Raw genomic sequence first — 17,330 nt, 5'->3', positions numbered from 1 at the left:
CCCCCCACACAAAAAAAAAAATATATATATATATGCCGAACTGTGTGTGATGTGTGCGGGTTCACTGTATTTGATGATTTCCTGGCGTACCAGCCGCTATATGGACATAAGTACGTTTCCCAAAACTATATCCACTGCGATCTGAGTTTTTCTGGGGGCACCATTTAGAGAGGAACTGCATTAAAGCAACCGAAATGTCAACAGTCCTGCTGTTTCCCGCAATGCGAAGCGCACACACAGACTCCCGTGGCCTCCATCTTGGCGTCACTCAGGAAAACGGACTGTGATACTCTTGTCTTATTTTGAAGGAGACTCTGCTCACGTCCTGTGCTTTTGTACATGTTCCTGTCCAAGTATGTATTGATGACGTCACACTGAATGACGACGAAGCGTGGTAACGACTTCCTGTTATCAAGAATAAGTTTACGTTTCCACTCGTCATTTCTGAAACCAAAAATCCTAAAAACATTTTAACAAATTAATTGATATTGTTTTTGTAAACTTAAATCCTTAGTGTGAAAGTTTTGAACGTACGAAGATTTTCTGTTCGGACACGAAAACGGCCGAAGCAACCTCGACCGTGGCTGGTGGCTTATTTGTTTATTTATTGGATTTAGTACATTAAATATTGGTTCGCGGACTTATTTATTTCTTTGTTGTCGAGTCGTCAGTGAAGGCGTACGAAGTGGCCTGCAGTGTAAGGTTCTGTTTCTGTTTCTGGTGGGACACAAAAACAAAAAGGCACATGACCGGAAATAAGTAACGTCGCCAAGTAGAAGAAGAGGACGAGGTGCTTCGGCATGGATCCGATCCACCAAGAAGTTCTGCGGAAGCTGCGTGTGGATTTGTGCGAGCAGCTGCTGGTGTCGGACGGCGTGCTGCCTTTGTTGTATCAGGAGGACATCTTGACGGCCGCGCAGGTGGAGGACATTTTGTCGGAGAACACCGACCGGAAGCGCTGCCTCAAGCTGCTCGACGTGCTGCCGAAGCGCGGCCCGAAAGCCTTCCCGTGCTTCCTTCGAGCTCTCGACGACTTCGCCTGGCTGCGAGAACGACTGCTGCAAGAGATCCACGTCCGGACCGCGACCGGAACCGGGACCGGGACAGCCACTGCGCCGTACGACGCTCTGACGGTTTCCGGTAGGAGCACATTGCGACTTATGTCTTTTAGAAAATATATTTGATTGAGTTGGAGTTGGCTCAGTTAAAAGTCGTGAAAGATAACGTCTAGTGCAATCAACTATCCAATCACTTTCAGCTGACAAAAGCGGTAAATGAGCTGCCACTTGCACAGCGCTTGTGATGGCGCAACAACACTTCGACATGTTCACGCTGGCCGTGTAAAAAGATGACCGAATTCACTTGTGGGCATTGTCAGTCCGTCAATGATTGTCCGTCACTAATTCAGGCCAACACACGGCATAGTGCATCCTTCGCCCGTAGACCATATAATAGTCACGTGATACGCAGCCAAATCCACCCAAAAATAAATAAATGAACCAACACAACACACAGTAACCCTAACCCGTCACAAATTCACCTCCAATCTCAAGGCACCACTGTACGTGTATAAAAAAAACCAAAAGTCAAAGTGATCACCTGACGTCGGAAGACGAGTCAACATTGCGTTGCGTTAAGTTGAGCAGGTAGACGACACCGATGGTGATGATGCTAACACACACACACACATGCACACATGCACAGACACATGCACAGATGTTGTAGTTTAGGAATGTCCCAAAAATACTGAACTAATGTCATCTCAATTGTGGACCTGTTCAGTTGGACACTTTGCTATTGTTGTGTCGTATGAACGGCAAATTCATTGGTAAATATGCGACATGTGTCACAAAGGTCTGTGAGATTGAAAGGGATTTGTTTTTGTTTTTATTTGGCTGCCTGTCAGGTGTGCAGGACCTGAGCGCTCCATTTGAAATAATTAGAAAAAGTCTTATTCAGAAAATAAAAAAACATGTTGGTACTTTTGAAGCACATTTCCGAAAGGGATATTTAATTTTGTTGTTTTGAAGTTTGACCTCTGAAAGCATGCGCGATATCAATTTGACCTTGCGTTGACATTTCTAGTCACAATGTTTCAGAAAAAAAAATCCATCTGTTGCTGAACCTAACCCTTCATTGATAACTATTACGAAATTGATTATATTACATATTACTATTATAAAAATCTGATGTACTCGCCTTGCATCTCTGATTCAAAAATGTTCAACAGAAATTTGTTTATTTTAGTAATAAGGAAGTCATTTTCATTTGCTTCTCAGGAATGTCCCAATTATTTGATCAAAGAAAGGCAAATGCGTTCAATGTATTTGTCAATCTTAAAGCCGTTATTTTAAGTACTCGAAGCGAGATGAGGAACTAGAGGGAAGGCAAAAGCGCAACATGCATGCGGCCCATGAGTGACGTATTGTTTTTGTGTGTTTTATGTCAGAGGACGCGTGCGGCCTTCCTGATGACACGGCCCAGAGAGTCCCTTCCGAGCGTCAGCTTTCGCGTTTGGCGTCGGCGCTGGGTGGCGAGTGGGAGTCGGTGGCAATGGACCTGGGCGTGTCATCGGCCGCCTTGTTCCGTTGCCGTGCCGACCATGCGCTCTGTTGCCACGACGCCGCGCTGGCCGCGCTGTTGCTGTGGCGACGCTCGCTAGGGAAGAACGCCATTGCGCGACGGCTGCAACAAAGTCTGCAGGCCGCCGGCGTCCACTCGTCAGTCCTGCGGGATGTTATGATGTCATGACCGAGACTGAAGCTGCGTTTGGACTTTGAATAGTTTTGTTTAGATTTTTAATGTACACTCGATTTGTTTTATTCAATCACATTATTCCGACTGGTCGAAGACAAAAAAGCAGCATCAGTCGCTGCAGCGCCGGTAGAAGTAGAAATGGTAGTCTGTGAACAGCGCCCCCCCAAAGTGATGGTCGGTACTGCAGTCAGCTTGGCCCTGCACAAAAGTCACATGACATAGGAAGTACTGTACATCCAAATGTCTGTATTTATTCTGCCCCAGGTGGTCAAGGTGTCATTAGTTGTTGCGTTCGAGGTGTTTTTATGTAAAAATATACAGAAATTCTACGTATTATCTGCTTCGATTTGTTTCATTGTAAAATGCGTGTGCGTGGGTGTGTTCGTGCTTACGGCCACCGTGGATCGAAAGTGGTACGAGCTGTGGTAAAGGCGAGCCACGTGCAGCGGCCACTCGTGTTCCCCCTGCAAACCAAACCAACAACACACAGTGGCTCAATTGACGCCGGTGCTCCAGGCCACCAGGGGGAGCCACCAATCAAGTCACGGTGCCTTTGTTTGACCTGCGTGTTGGAGGGATAGCGACTGGCGCTAACCAGGTCTCTGCGGCGCAGGGCGGCACAGGTGGACGACTCGTGGGAGGCGCACAGGTGCACCACCAGGAGCTCTGTGGAACTGAACACAAGCGCAACAACAACAAAGGTCAACATAGGTCAATTTCTGTGCGGGCAGGGCGCTAATGCTAACTAGCCTCACTTCATGAGCAGGGTCACTCGCATGTTGACGGGGACGAACGGACTGACGGGAACTTGGAAGACGAACCTGTCGGGTCTGCGGCCGCCAAACGGGTAAATGGTAAGAAAGTTTTGCTTTTGCTGTCCTTCTGACTCTATTTGCGTTCTTCGCACACTTACCCGCACTCGTCTCGCACACAGTAGCGGCTGTCAATCACCTGCTGGTTCTCTTTGATCATGAAGGACTTGATGGTGGTGTTGGTCCCTGTCCCACAGCCAGTCGTGGATTTACAAAATTGAGCACACAAACACAAACAGCACACTAACAGTTACACGTTTTCATGAACATGTGGACACGTGCGTTGGGGGCGTGGTCGAACGCACAGTCTGTGGAGCTTTGAAGCTTCTGAAGGAAGTCGTCGGTCGTTTCCTCTGCAAGCAAAGCGACAAACAGACTTTGTGACTTCCTGTCGCGTGAGTAGGCGCGGTCACAGAGTTGGCGCGCGCCCGGCACTCACCCGTCCGCTCCCGGGCTTGCCGTGGGCCGGCATTGAAGTGGCGCACGCCCCCTGCTGGCGAGGGGCAGCAGTACACAGTGTCGCAGTACAGCAGATTGCAGAAGTGAACGTCGGGGGGCCACGGCCCCGGCGGGGAGATGGGTGGCGCTACGAGCACAAATAGCACGTTTTTGGCGATCTGTGCTCGCGCTGACCACTTTTTACGCTACGTTTGTTTGGCAACTTGCGCTTTGTTCGTGTGTGTGTGTGTGTGGGTGTGTGTGTGTGTGTGTGTGTGTACGGCAGACATGACGCGTGGCGCATGCCGCCTTACCTGAGCTGCCGCTGGCTGTCGGTGGCGTCGGCTGTTCGCTGCTGTTGCATAAAAGCAAAAACAAATTAGCACATCAAGCTTGGCTGTTGAGGTTCGTGCTATTATTTAGATTTTTTTTACCCTCTGCTTATAGCGAAAAAAGGACAATGTTCAAGAGCATTTACGCTTTTTTTTTTTTTTTTTTGCTTTCTGATACCAATCAAGTTTTTTTCCTCCCCGCAAACATTAATTTACGTCTTCTTTCCAGAAACCGTGAACGACCACGTCTTAAAGTCGGCTGACTCGAGCAGACCATGATCAATCAATTCAAGTACAAGTGAGTCCTTTTTTTCCTTTGCATATACGACTCCCCAAAATGTTCCCATCCGTCAACGCAATGGTGCCTTGAGATGCGAGTGCCTTGACCTCAGAGTTTTGTTGGCCTTGTGATGCAAGTAGACGTGCACTTCAGAACCTCACCGCTAGATGGCTGCAGCTGTTGTCCTCATTTCAGCAACTGCAACCCATCGCCACCAAAATGTAACAAATGTGCATTACTACTGTTGTTCATTTCCAGCTGTAAAAATCTTAAAACGACCAGCACAGTGTTCAGGGCGTTTGTTACAATTTGTGCTCAATTTATCCCTGGGAAAACAAAACGCTTTTTCAGGGGACTCAATATTTGTGCTGACATCTTTTTGACACACACTACAGTACAAGTGGCAATGCTCCCGTTAAGCTGCTTTGTCGATAAACCACAGAAGGACAAAACATTAGGGACAGTCAAGTTTTGTGCTGTCATCTGTGATGTGGGGCGCACATTTTATCAGTAAGACACAACTTTGTATTCATTTCAATGCGGAACGATGATTTGGGACATGAGCGTGAGCACGTCACAAATTCACCTCCAATCTCAAGGCACCACTGTACGTGTATAAAAAAAACCAAAAGTCAAAGTGATCACCTGACGTCGGAAGACGAGTCAACATTGCGTTGCGTTAAGTTGAGCAGGTAGACGACACCGATGGTGATGATGCTAACACACACACACACACACACACACACACATGCACAGATGTTGTAGTTTAGGAATGTCCCAAAAATACTGAACTAATGATGTCATCTCAATTGTGGACCTGTTCAGTTGGACACTTTGCTATTGTTGTGTCGTATGAACGGCAATCGTGCCGTCTGCCATCTCGTGAAAGAGCGTTTACGGTAATTGTTGTGCCTGCCACTCGCCATTGGCGACACAGATAAATGAACAAAGATAAACAAATTTGGAGTCAAGAAATGAGGAATTGCCTGATTCAGTGAGCTGGAATATTGGGCGGCACAATGCTTGTTGGGGTCACCGGTGTCGTTGTGGAGATGTGAGTGCGAACAGGAAGTGACATCATCGCTCACCAGGCAGCGACGGCAAAGCATAGCGTGAGCACGCCGGCCCGGAACATTTTCTGCGAAACGCAACCGGGGGCCGCCGCAGAAGCTTTGGGACACGAGTCGAAACTCGGCACCGCCGCCGACGCGGTGCTGGGCTTCCTCGACGTCCTGTTGGGAGAAGACGGAGAGCTTTTATTTTGAAAGGACGTTGAGGAAGAGGAGGGGTGGCGAGAGGCGGTACCCGCTGGAGCGCAGACTTCCCGTCAGGCTCTTCAACTTGGCCAGGCGTCGCTTCCAAACCTCCAACTCGCTCACACGCGTCTCCAGGCTGTCGGCCATCTTGGAGAGCTGCTGCACCGCGCCCACGTTCTCCATGAAGATCTGGTCCTGGACGAGTAAGGGCGGCCAAGGGGAGAATGAGGGCGCGACCAAAAGAAAATGCAAGTCATACCTTGTCGACCACCAGGAAGTTGTCGATCTTGTGGCCGTCGTGGCACGTGACGTCGCCAATCTCCTTGACGGCTGAAGGGAGAAGCTCCTTCACCTCTTGAGCCAGCACGCCTGGAGCGTCACACACACACACACACGCACGCACAGTCACAGGCAGATTGTTACAGACACGCCCCCCGCCCTCCTGGTTTGGTCGTCACCTGTCCGGTGCGTGTGCTCAATGCCCATCTTGGAGGCAAACTCGGGCTTGTAGTCGAACTCCACTACTCGCATGCGTGCGATCCTCCTCAGCTGCTCCCCGGCGTCCACCTGTCAACAAGTTTTGTTTTTTTTTTTTTTTTACAAGTTGCCAACGCCACATTGTCACTTCCGGCACCTCTCGGATGTTGTGCTTGGCGCGCCGGTCGGACGGCTGCATGACGCGGCCCATGATGGCGGCGTTGCCGCACACCACCAGCGCCTCATCGGGTGCGTCCGTGTTGATGCCCACCCGGCCGTGGCACGCCACGACGTCCTGCGCCACCCCGCGCTGCCAAAGCACGTCGCTGTCCATCTCAAACTGGCCCGGGTTGGATGCCTGCGTGCGCATTCGTGTGAGGAGAACCACCAAACAAAGAAGCGACGCCGGCGGTTACCCTGACGATGAGTCTCTCGGACACGATGGCGGCCAGGAGGAAGGACGTCGACTCGTCGTTTTTGTCCTCCTGCTTGACGGCAGCGTACAAGCCCACCGCCATCTGGAAATATCTGCCCATACATAATTAGCGCACACAAACACTCTCCAAAACACGCACAAATGCTGTGAAAAAAAGCATGCAAAAGTTCGAGACGTACCGCTGGTCAGGGTTGGGCCGTCCCTTCTTCCTCATGTTGTTGGCGGTGGTCTCGCTGAAGTGAAGACGTCCTAGCGTCACTTTGCTCATGGCACCCCCCACCGTGCCGACCCTGCCCGGATCAAACAAGGGTCACGTCAAGCCACGTGGTTCCTCCGCCGCACGCACGCGCGCACGCCGTCACCCACCTGACGGGCCGCAAAGGCTTCTTGGTGCGGTCGGCCTGAGACTGCTCCATGGTTACGAGATGCTCGGGAGATTCCATCTGGCGGCAACGTCGATGCCCATTAGCATGGCGGGCTAACCGCGGCGGCGTTAAGCGGCCGGAAGCTAACCTTGACCCCGAAAACGTTGATGTCGAGGTGATTCAGGCGGCGCACGCCGTGCGGCGTTGTCACGTATGCGGGCTCCGAGGCCACGCCCACGTGAACCGTCACTTGGAAGTGGTTCTTCTTCTGGCACACGAAAGCGTTGTCGGCCGTCGAGAAGGTGAAGCCTTTGTCCGTGGCCACCGCCAAGGCTGGAGGACGCCTGCGAGCACGGCACACGACACGGCAGGCATCGTCACGCACGCGCGCACGAACGCCGGCAGCGGCAAAGAGCAGGCGGCCGACTCACATGACGTGCAAGTTGGAGTCAAGGACGGCGTTCCAGTCAGCCGGACGGAAGTTCTCCCAACTCAAGCGTCGGGTCCCGTCGGCGACCTCCCCGAGCACGAGTTGGTCAGGTCCCGACGACGAGTCGTGCGACTCGCTTCTTTTCCTTTTGCGGGTGTCGGGGGAGCTGGAAAGAAAGGGCGAGATGCCGCCAACGACGCTTCAACAACTTTTGCCGTTCGTTTGACTTTTTGTTTTTGCGGCAACACTTGAAGGCGACATTGCCCAACATGGCTTGATCGGCTCATTTCTTTCGTTCTTCTCCCGCGAATGCTCCATTCATCACAATATGATGTTTAGATCCGTGTGTCTTTTGGCAAAAACAAATTTGCCCTTTAATTCCACATTCAAAATGGTACGTGCATATTTATCGAACAACAAAATTCTAGACGAAATGCAAATGTATTTAAAAGTTGAATACAAAAAAAGAGATTCTTTTTACTTGCCACTAGAGGGCGCCTGTGCACCACTGGTGGCACTCGTACGATACTTTGAGAATGACTCACCAGTTTTGTGAGGGGGAGGTGGAGGCCAGCAGGCAGGCGGGCGGCTGCGGCGGGCCCGAAGACATCCAGCTGATGCCGTAGCCATCGGACGGCGGCTCCGTCGCGTTGCCGCCATCCGATTGGCCGAAATGCAAATGCCGCACCGTTGGCTCGGCGAGACGCATCGGCGGGACCTCGGGAGCGATGTAGCCGGAGTGGTTGGGCCGCTTGGACCAATAGGAGAGCTCCTTTTGGAAATCTGTCAATTGGAGGCCGCGCTAACGTTAGCCTTAGCACTGGATTGCGTGTTTGCTGGAAGAAGTGGGCGGGGCCAACAACTGACCTGGGATCTCCTCGGGTGAACAGATGTCAGAGTCTGGAGGTGACTCGGGAAGCGCGCTAGCGAGCATCCGGGAGACAAAAAAGACGTCAGGGATGCTCACGGCCACACGCGACCTCTCCAGACACGCGCACACAAATTCAAATGAACTTTCACACACTCACAAAGCATTGAAGTCACTGCTGAGGTACTGCTCGAGGATGCTGGTATCCACGGCAACCGAATTGTCCAGAACCTGCCTGACGTCGTGACCTGCACGGCATCACGTTGGCATTATCAGACGACCTTGACACTTTTTGACAACGTTCGAATGTTCAGCACTTGAATGTTGCGCAAGTTTTGGTTGGAGAGCAAAATTCACAACGGCTTTTCTTTTTTTCTGTGACTATTCAAGCAGCAAGCAGCTTCAAGAGGATGCTCACAGAAGGGGAGGAGCCACAGGAAGGAAGCCCAGTGGACATCCTTGGAGTTGGAAATAAATAAATGCGACCCAAGGAACGTTGGCCAGTCAATCAGGCCGCAATCAAAAATTGACCCGGGGTCAAATTGAGTTGACCTGGAAAGGTTCATTGTGAACTTTCACCCTCAGGCTCCCAAACATGTTCGCAGAAAATTGTCTGGCATGCCGCTCACCACAGAAAAACTGCTGCAGCGCCTCCGTCTCGCCATGCACGGCCGCAGGTTCCATGCTGGCCAACAGGTGGCGCTGTGGAGGAGCGCGCAAAACGGCCTCAGTACAGTTGGAAGAGGAGTAGGACGGTTGCTAGGCAACACAAACAGGCACACTAATACACGCACACACACAAGCATTGTCTGACTCGTGCACAAATTCACAGTGAGATGAACAAACATTTATCAATCAAAGAATCACAAACGCTTTCCACATACGTCGATACCTTACGAAGAGGCGGAGCTTAAGTGTTCCTGTTGTGTGTGTGCTTGAAAGAGCTGAAACAATACACTTCACACACACGATTGTGAGTGAGACTCGGACATGTTTGCTCTGGCTCACCCGCCTTTCGCTTCAAAATGGCCGACCGCCCGTCCGTCAGTCCAATCGGTCGTCGTGCTCGGTGGAGGCTCCAACCCTTTTGTAACTTTCGACGTCCATATTTGGACGCTGACACTCTTTCTTCTTGGTCTCGTTTAGGAAAAGTCGCCGTTTGGGAAACGTCCAAAATGTTTGTTTTTGTTTTTCCTTCCGTGTGCCGTCCGTCTGGTTTGTGTCAGGTGAACTTTGAGCTGTGAACAGGAAGGAAGTGTGTTACAGGCCTGCCTCTCTGTGCGTGTGTGTGTGTGTGTGTGTGTAGGTGGGTGGGTGTGTGGTTATGCGCGGTGATCACTGTTCATACGAAACACATTCGTATGTTCACAGAAGCTCAAGTGAACGGGAGTTTATCTCAACTAATTTGGGCTGAGAAGCTGGTCGCACGCTGGACTGGTCGCCAGTCAATGTCAGGGCACATATAAACAAAAAGTGGACTGGTCGCCAGTTCATGACAAATAACACGTTAACATTTCGAACGTGGGACAATTTCTGGGCTTCAATGAAGCTGACATCCAGTGTTGCCTCGAATTGAGCTTTTTTTTTAGATACGAGCCATAGCTGACATTCTTGAAACGCGAACAAATTTTGAGATATGAGTGCGCTTCAGACTCCCACCGCTAGATGGCCACAGAACCTTCAACCCAACCAAATCGCATTGGTTTCCTTGCAATGAACGATGTTGGTGGCGCTAGTGAGCTTTAGGGCTGCTTCGCTAATCAACCCCAGAGAAGAAGAAGAGGGCTGGAAACTGCTGTTTTCGGTGTTTGTGAACAGCAAATGTTTGGACTGTTATGATTTCATGTTAATCGAAGTTATAACACCGCATAGTGCCGAAAAATGGAGTGTTTTGTGAGGAGGCGGAAAGGGATGATGAGTCGCTTTGGGGAGACGAGCATGCTCATGCAACTTTGATGTCAAATGTGAGAGCAAGCGGACTGCAACCGCAACAGGAAAAAGTTTAATGAGACGTAATGCGACGACTTGTGTTTATCATGTGATCGTTTTATTACAAATTAACGTGAAACGTAGCATGTTAAAATGTCAGTTATAAATCATGTTAATACTAGAAAGTTGTCTTGTTTGGCGTGATAGTGGATGCTTTGTGTTTTAGTTTTTTTTTTATGTGGTAGCCATCGAATTCAAATTTGCATAACTGTGAAGCGGACAGGCTAGCCACTAGTGCACCGCGCTGCCCCGGGAAAAAAACGTGAAATGTAGTCTTGTCCTGCGCGCTCAAAAATTTCGTGGCCGTAAGAAAAGAACGCGAAGTGCTGCTAAATATTGATGCAAAAGGAATAAGAACAACAAACATTGAACTGATTGGTCGTCAGTCAACATGGAGGCAAACATGCATTCGCATGATCGTGGTGAGCGTGTTTTCAAAGGCAGGTTTCGAACCGCGACCCTTGAAACAGCGAAGCAGACGTGTTAACGCCAGAGTGATGACTGCAGCTCGTGCTGCCGTGTCGGAATCCGGAGTCACACACGGTGTCACATGTCAGATGGTGTGTGTTGGTTCGTTTGTTTGTTTGGCTGTCAGCTGTTGGCGGAATCAGAAGAGCAGTACTCGTCATATGACAGCAAAGATCGTCTCCGCAGAAGCCCCTACGTCCTCTCCCGCGAGTTGACATGCATGCCCGTGTGCTTGGCTCTTTTATGTTCTTAGTGTGTGAGGTAGAGCAGCAAGGTTACAAAGTCATTTGAAGGAAGTTCACATTTGGATCGAGTTGACTTCACATCTTTTTCACTTTGGGCACAAGTAACTACGTGACGTCGCCCCTTCCGCGACCGAGTGACAAGGTGACCATAATAGACGATCTATGGGGCGCGAGCCGGCTAACTGTAGCTACGAGACGCCATTAGGTTGCTTTGGCGTCACTCTGACGAGCAGTTTGCCGACTTTGATGTCGACAAGTCGGTCTGTGGTCCATTTCAGAGTCAACACAGCCGTCGACGTGTCTGCTTTGATTTGTAGTCCAGCTACTCGCTGGTCAGAAGCCGATGTGAGCTACGTAACAGTTGCCTTGCGACGTGCTACGTTTTAGCATTAGCGGCGGAAGGAAAGGAAGGGTTAGGGGGCGGCTAGCTTGTTGCGACACATCGAGCGGCCGCCATGGCTGCAGCGGGCGGCGGCGGCAAAAGCTTCTCATTCAAGGTGGTGCTGCTCGGGGAAGGCTGCGTGGGCAAGACGTCCATGGTGCTGCGCTACTGCGAGAACAAATTCAACGACAAACACATCACGACTCTTCAGGTGAGCGTTGCGGGGTTGGGGCGGCTCGTCGCGTCGAATCGGGATGTCGTAGGTGTAGAAAACAAACACCCCCGCCCGCCTCCCCAATTGTTTGGTGGCGTGTTGAAAGCTGTCACTCGGTGGTCGTGGACGCTTGTTTTGCTCGCCTGTCTTCTGTCCGAGACTTGTGACCGACGATGTCAAAGGTGTCCTAAACAAGCGGCCCCGATTGTTCCGAAGGAATCGTCAACCTGTCAAGTAGACTTTCTTCACAGAATACACAATTGAAGCCATACACAATTGAAGCCAAACAGTCTCAAATGTTCTTATATTCGCTCACGTTTCGTCATAAGCGGATTTTTTTTGTTTGTTTTTATGCGCGAACTTTTTTTTTTAAGTTAATATTGTCGTACAAGTAGCAAGCAATTTGCACGTGCACACGCACAACCGGGGCGGAGGTTCGACTTGTTGAAACATGACAACTTTGACATTTACTCAACTATGCAAGTACCGATGTGTTCATTTAACTCTGACTCAATTGTCTGTGTGTGATTTTTTTTTTTACATCGTCATTCAAGTTGATTGTGTTTGTGTGTGCTTTGTATGTTGACAAGTTGACTCCAGGGATGAGCCCATTTATGAAACTGTCATTGTTGCCTGCTTTTTTTTTCCCTCCACGGGCCATCTGGTCAGCAAGTGTCATGACCATTCACAATACAAAATATCCACAATTCCAAACAGAAAACTGGAAGCAAGACTGCTATCCTCCCAGAATGGAGATTGAAATTGTTGACAAAAGTAGCCAAAAAAAACGTTGATCGCTTCCAAACATTTGACTTGAGGCGTGAGTTGAGCTTAAAGTGGTGGTCTAGGATCCATGCATCTTGGTGATGCTTATGTTAAACTTTTGTTTTAAAAAAAGGGATATATGTAAAGTATAAAGTTTGCAACTGTTCCAGAAGGAAGCACATATTTTTACATTAGGAAAAAAGTGAAATTTTGTGTTGGAAAGAAAACAGTTGAAAGCTTGTTTAGAGTGGTGATGAAGGCCGTGCCCGAACGGGGACGGACAGGGAATGAACAAAGCAAAACGTGCTTTGAACGTCATTGTTCTCAAAGGGGAACAAATTTTGTGTTTTTCAATCTGATTTCATTTCAATGTCTGTATGATTTTTGTGTGTTGGAATGCTGTGTCTTAATTTGGTGTGTGTGTGTTCGTGCGTGTGTCTCTGGGCAGGCGTCATTCCTCACCAAGAAGCTCAACATCACGGGAAAGCGGGTCAACCTTGCCATCTGGGTAAGACGGCGGTCTCAGTGCGTGTTTAACACGAGGCAGGTCACATGACTGTGTGCATGCGTGCAGGACACGGCGGGTCAGGAGCGTTTCCACGCGTTAGGTCCCATCTACTATCGAGACTCCAATGGAGCCGTCCTGGTCTATGACATCACAGACGAAGACTCCTTCCAGAAGGTAACAAACTACGCGCTAAGCTACGTGTTAGCCTTTAGCTTTCGTCTGATGTGGCGTTTGCATTCCAGGTGAAAAACTGGGTGAAAGAACTGAGGAAGATGTTGGGCAACGACATTTGTTTGTGTATAGTTGGTAAGTGGCGGTCGTCATGCGAACACAAAATCATGTTTCTTTGAAGAATGTTTTCCACGATCAAATGCATAATAGCGTGAGAAATCAGAAGAAATGTACTCACTAAAATGTTTTTTCCCCTTGTTAAAGTTTGCGTTTGATATGTCGTGACTGACATTTTATCCCGTCAAAATGTCTTTCTTCCTTAAAAAAAACCTTCCCTTTTTGGTTTATTCCTTTAAAGTTACATGAATGTTCATTTCCTCAACAAAAACGAATGCGGGCTAACTTACTAGCTTGTAACGCGGCGCGTCGGCCAACTCTGGTTTGCGAGTTTACTTCACGCAGACTAAAGTGTGCGCTCAGAAATCACCTCGGGAGCTTCACATGGATGCAAACGAAACACGAAAACCAACTGCCATACTTTCTTTTAGATACTTAAATTGTTCCCATGAGTGAACTGAAATTGTAACAGCAGGCTCAAAGTCAAAAAAGTGGAACGAGGAATTCAACGTTTTCCTCAGTTGGTTGATTTTGAACATACTCAAAGACGATTATTTCCACTTGATTTCTTTTTTTTATTTTTTCATCCTTGTTTCTTCAGTAAATTGTGCAATCTTTGGTTTCAGCACAGATGCTTTAAAACTATCACAGCGTTTTTTTAAGTCTAGATCAAGATTGGAAGACAATTTTATTTTTTTTTGCCCATCCCAAATTTTTCTCGCTCGTTGTCACTCTTGACAAATGTTGACAATTTTGCCCAACATGGCATCACCCTTCCGCTGATTAATTAGATTATTTTTTTTTTTCTTCTTACCTTTAAAATGTGTGCTGGTGATTTCAACGTGGTTGCTGTAAAGAAGCCCACAAAGCTTTCCAACCTCTGACCTCCCAAATTTGTTTGACTGTCGTGCAGGTAACAAAATCGATTTGGACAAAGACAGAAATGTTTCCGTGGAGGAGGCGGAAAGGTGAGCGAGTGAGCGATGACATCATCACGCCTGGGGTCGGCTTCTCACGCTCGTGTCTGTCGCTGTTCTCGTTGTTATAGTTACGCGGCATCGGTGGGGGCCAAGCACTATCAGACATCGGCCAAGCTCAACAGCGGCATCGAGGAGCTCTTTTTGGACTTGTGTAAACGTAAGAAGCACCAACTCTGTGTGTGTTTGTGTATGTACGGCCACCGATGTGGGTGGGTGTCGGTTTGTGTTATGACCGCCTTCATGTGTGTGTTCACTTAGGAATGATGGAGGCTGCTCAGGTCGAGGAGCGGTCGAAGGGAAACGGGGGCAGCCAATCGGTGACCGGCCGGAGAGGTGTCCAGATTGTCGATGATGAGCCACAGGCCACTCCCAGCGGGGGATGCTGCTCTTCTGGCTAATATTTGTGCACACACACGCACACAAACACACACATGCACACACACAGTCTCTGGTCTGTCAGTGCTGCAAAGGCTCATGGGAAAAAGTTCATAAATCAAAAGTAGCGGGAAATATGCAACATGCTATTTTCTGTCCAATGGTGTGAGGGTGGATGCCTGACATCACTTTCTGATATAAAATGGCAGTGGGTGTTTGGTATGTGGAAGTTGAAGCACAAAATGGTCTCCAATAGGCAACATTTCTCCTGATTAACACACACACACACGCACAAGCAGTCACATTGTGCATGCTTGACTGTAATGGCTTCGTTTGATTACAAGAAAAACTTGTGTTCATTAAATGCTGATTGAAAGAAAATTGCGTGCACTGCGTACTTTGGCCTACAGAGGGCGCAAGCTAAAATGGTTTCAATCACGTATTCAAACTCGGTGGCGACGCTTCCGCTTACAATGCAGATTGGCATTTCTCGCTGATGACAATGCGTTGGAATAGTTTCACCCCTTAATTATGATCACGTGGTCATTTCTTCCAAACCGTACCTTAATACTGCAACAATTGACGCACTTTTAGCTAAGTGACAGCAAATGACAAGCACCCAACTTCACTTTTTCACGAGTCACAGAGGATAGTCAGTAGATAAGGTCAAAGAGGCGATTGAATAACTCCTGTTCTTTATTCAGGGCAAAAAAAACTAAACAAAAAACACTTTTTCTAACTACAGTAGTCCTCAGAAAGAAAAAAAGGTAGGAAGTACTGCATTCACAAAAGTGTGACAGGCATGAAATTTGCACATTTGTAACAAAGTTTCTTCAGTGGTTTTAAAAGGCAGCAGCTATCATGACCGCCTCCAAACACAAGATGGCGCTCTCGATTACAAAGGAGCATTTTGCAGCTCCTGGTACTTGGGGGGCGCCGGCTTGAAGATGGCGGGCACCACTAGGACTGTGGGACGTCTGCCCCCACGCAGCTGGTGGATGAGGATGGACGACAAAGTCAGGCCCAGCAGCTGCGGGGAAACAGGAAGTGACGATAACGGCAGCCGGCGACAACGTGCCCCAGACGAGCAATATGCAAACGCTTCCTACCGCCAAAAGGGCCAATGCGAAGACGATGCCCATCACGATGTCAAAGGTCAAGTTGACGTAGTGGATGATGATCGGGAAACAAGGCTACAGGCAAGACACCCGTCAGCAACTTGGAACTCGCGTGACCGATTGAGCAAACTCACCTGGCGGAAGACGGACTTCCTCATCTGGAGCATCATCAACTGTAACGCACACGCAAAGGTCAGTCAAGTCGATGCCGGTTTTTGTTTTGATGAGAGTTGTCGTTTTTGGTCTCACGTTGTAGTTGATGTTGTGACATTTGGCCTCCGCACGCGCCGCCTCGTCGCACAGGCACGAGTCGGGAATGTTCTGCCGCCAGTCGTCATAGCTGAACATGCCGCAACATTGCAACTGCGCGCACACGCGGGCGCAGTCAGTCAGCGAGTGACGACACGGACACGTGCTGACGACGATCTCACCATTTTCTGAACACTGTCGGCGAGTTCCTTGGTATTCTCGTCAACTTCGTCCAAGGGCAGCAGCTTTCGGAACTGGTCGTCCAGCACGTCATCCACCTGTAAGAAGGCGCAGGTTAGCATGGCAACAGCGTGGCGCAAACACGCATGTGCAGAGGTGGCATTACCTCGAAACGCACGGCCACCAAGGAGACGCCGATGCGCAACATCATAAACGTGCCGATGACCATGCACACCAGGAACTGCGCATGGGCAAAAGAAGCGTGAGCCAGGGTCACCTTTCCTGTCTGGACAGGAAAACGCGCGACGTGCCGATCTTACCACAATAAGAGCGACGCGGCTCTGACGGTGTGCGCCGTACGCGCCCACGGCAGCAATCACTAAGGTGATGGTGCCCACCACGTATAGTATGATCAGAGCAGTGTATTGGCCCTCCACCTGCAAAAACAAGGTGAGCACGCTAGCATGACTGCCACGCGCGTCTACACGTGTGTGCGCGCGCACATGATGAGTAAGCGTGAGAGTGCGCTTACGGGGGCATTGACGCGTGTGACCAACTGCAAGACCAAAGCCAGAGCGATGATAGCGCCCCCTACAATCTGAGATGAGAAGACAGTCGTCAACATTAGTCACAACAATAATTTGACAAACTCGCACGTGAGGAAAATGGAGCCTCTCAACAAACTCATGGGAAGAACAAACTTTTGACGGGATTCGAACCGAGAATGTTTCGCTTGTAATCACTTTTTTGGACTGGAGTCCAAAAAAGTGAGTTGAGTGACGCGCGGACAAGTGCGGGAAGCGACATGCTACGGAAGTGGCTAACGTTTGTTAGCATGAGGACGAGCAAGTGCGCACTTCGAATTTGGCGAGCGGAAGTGACAAATAGTTGGAACTCACTTACCGCGAATAAAATGTTGGACACGATCAAGCTGAACTTGACGCAGCTGTTGACTTGCGTCATGATGACTTTTCAAAAGACGAGGAAAAAAAAGGAGACGAAAAGGAGCAAAGAGCGATCTTAGCCTTCAAAAGTCTCCGCGAGGAATGAAGCCGATGGCGGCGGTCTAGGACGCCTAAGTATTGGAGGGGGGCGGCCTTTCCCGTAAATGACTACCT

At 49.3% G+C, this 17,330-nt stretch overlaps 4 protein-coding genes across 8 annotated transcripts; 2 read left to right on the top strand and 2 right to left on the bottom strand.

Annotated features, from left to right (window-relative positions):
• The first annotated feature begins 4 nt into the window (after positions 1 to 4).
• On the top strand, positions 5 to 3,090 carry cradd (CARD and death domain containing adaptor protein). Its single transcript, XM_088288592.1, has 2 exons — positions 5 to 1,140; positions 2,450 to 3,090. Exons 1-2 carry the CDS (start codon positions 801 to 803, stop codon positions 2,749 to 2,751), a joined length of 642 nt encoding a protein of 213 aa, XP_088144718.1. The 5' UTR covers positions 5 to 800; the 3' UTR covers positions 2,752 to 3,090.
• myrfl (myelin regulatory factor like) lies at positions 2,782 to 9,606 on the bottom strand. Of its 5 annotated transcripts, XM_088288559.1 has the most exons (24): positions 9,460 to 9,606; positions 9,081 to 9,153; positions 8,612 to 8,699; positions 8,451 to 8,506; positions 8,129 to 8,366; positions 7,585 to 7,749; positions 7,302 to 7,497; positions 7,155 to 7,231; positions 6,968 to 7,078; positions 6,769 to 6,880; positions 6,510 to 6,710; positions 6,334 to 6,442; positions 6,135 to 6,244; positions 5,925 to 6,070; positions 5,708 to 5,851; positions 5,265 to 5,336; positions 4,322 to 4,362; positions 4,009 to 4,155; positions 3,875 to 3,922; positions 3,671 to 3,755; positions 3,513 to 3,587; positions 3,320 to 3,431; positions 3,150 to 3,221; positions 2,782 to 2,955 (listed from the first exon to the last, which is right to left on the bottom strand). In XM_088288559.1, the coding sequence occupies exons 2-24, from the start codon at positions 9,133 to 9,135 to the stop codon at positions 2,866 to 2,868; spliced, it is 2,550 nt and encodes an 849-aa protein (XP_088144685.1). In that variant the 5' UTR covers positions 9,136 to 9,153; positions 9,460 to 9,606; the 3' UTR covers positions 2,782 to 2,865. The 5 variants fall into 5 exon arrangements, with proteins under 5 accessions (XP_088144685.1, XP_088144680.1, XP_088144684.1 ...); XM_088288554.1 differs by having other exon boundaries at positions 3,150 to 3,431; XM_088288558.1 differs by having other exon boundaries at positions 3,150 to 3,431; positions 4,322 to 4,359.
• rab21 (RAB21, member RAS oncogene family) lies at positions 6,936 to 15,046 on the top strand. The gene is made up of 7 exons (XM_088288591.1): positions 6,936 to 11,746; positions 12,963 to 13,022; positions 13,089 to 13,196; positions 13,265 to 13,328; positions 14,224 to 14,278; positions 14,359 to 14,447; positions 14,549 to 15,046. The coding sequence occupies exons 1-7, from the start codon at positions 11,609 to 11,611 to the stop codon at positions 14,686 to 14,688; spliced, it is 654 nt and encodes a 217-aa protein (XP_088144717.1). The 5' UTR covers positions 6,936 to 11,608; the 3' UTR covers positions 14,689 to 15,046.
• A 297-nt stretch (positions 15,047 to 15,343) lies between these two features.
• On the bottom strand, positions 15,344 to 17,312 carry LOC148341020 (tetraspanin-8-like). The gene is made up of 9 exons (XM_088281371.1): positions 17,116 to 17,312; positions 16,745 to 16,810; positions 16,533 to 16,649; positions 16,379 to 16,453; positions 16,215 to 16,310; positions 16,033 to 16,146; positions 15,918 to 15,956; positions 15,775 to 15,858; positions 15,344 to 15,695 (listed from the first exon to the last, which is right to left on the bottom strand). Exons 1-9 carry the CDS (start codon positions 17,173 to 17,175, stop codon positions 15,561 to 15,563), a joined length of 786 nt encoding a protein of 261 aa, XP_088137497.1. The 5' UTR covers positions 17,176 to 17,312; the 3' UTR covers positions 15,344 to 15,560.
• Between the last annotated feature and the right edge of the window lie 18 nt (positions 17,313 to 17,330).

The sequence above is a fragment of the Idiotropiscis lumnitzeri genome, chromosome 2, assembly GCF_059441095.1.
Source record: "Idiotropiscis lumnitzeri isolate Australia: NSW breed Sydney's pygmy pipehorse chromosome 2, RoL_Ilum_1.0, whole genome shotgun sequence".
In the NCBI taxonomy this organism is placed as follows: Eukaryota; Metazoa; Chordata; class Actinopteri; order Syngnathiformes; family Syngnathidae; genus Idiotropiscis; species Idiotropiscis lumnitzeri.
This window is presented reverse-complemented; position numbering and strand designations above follow the sequence as displayed.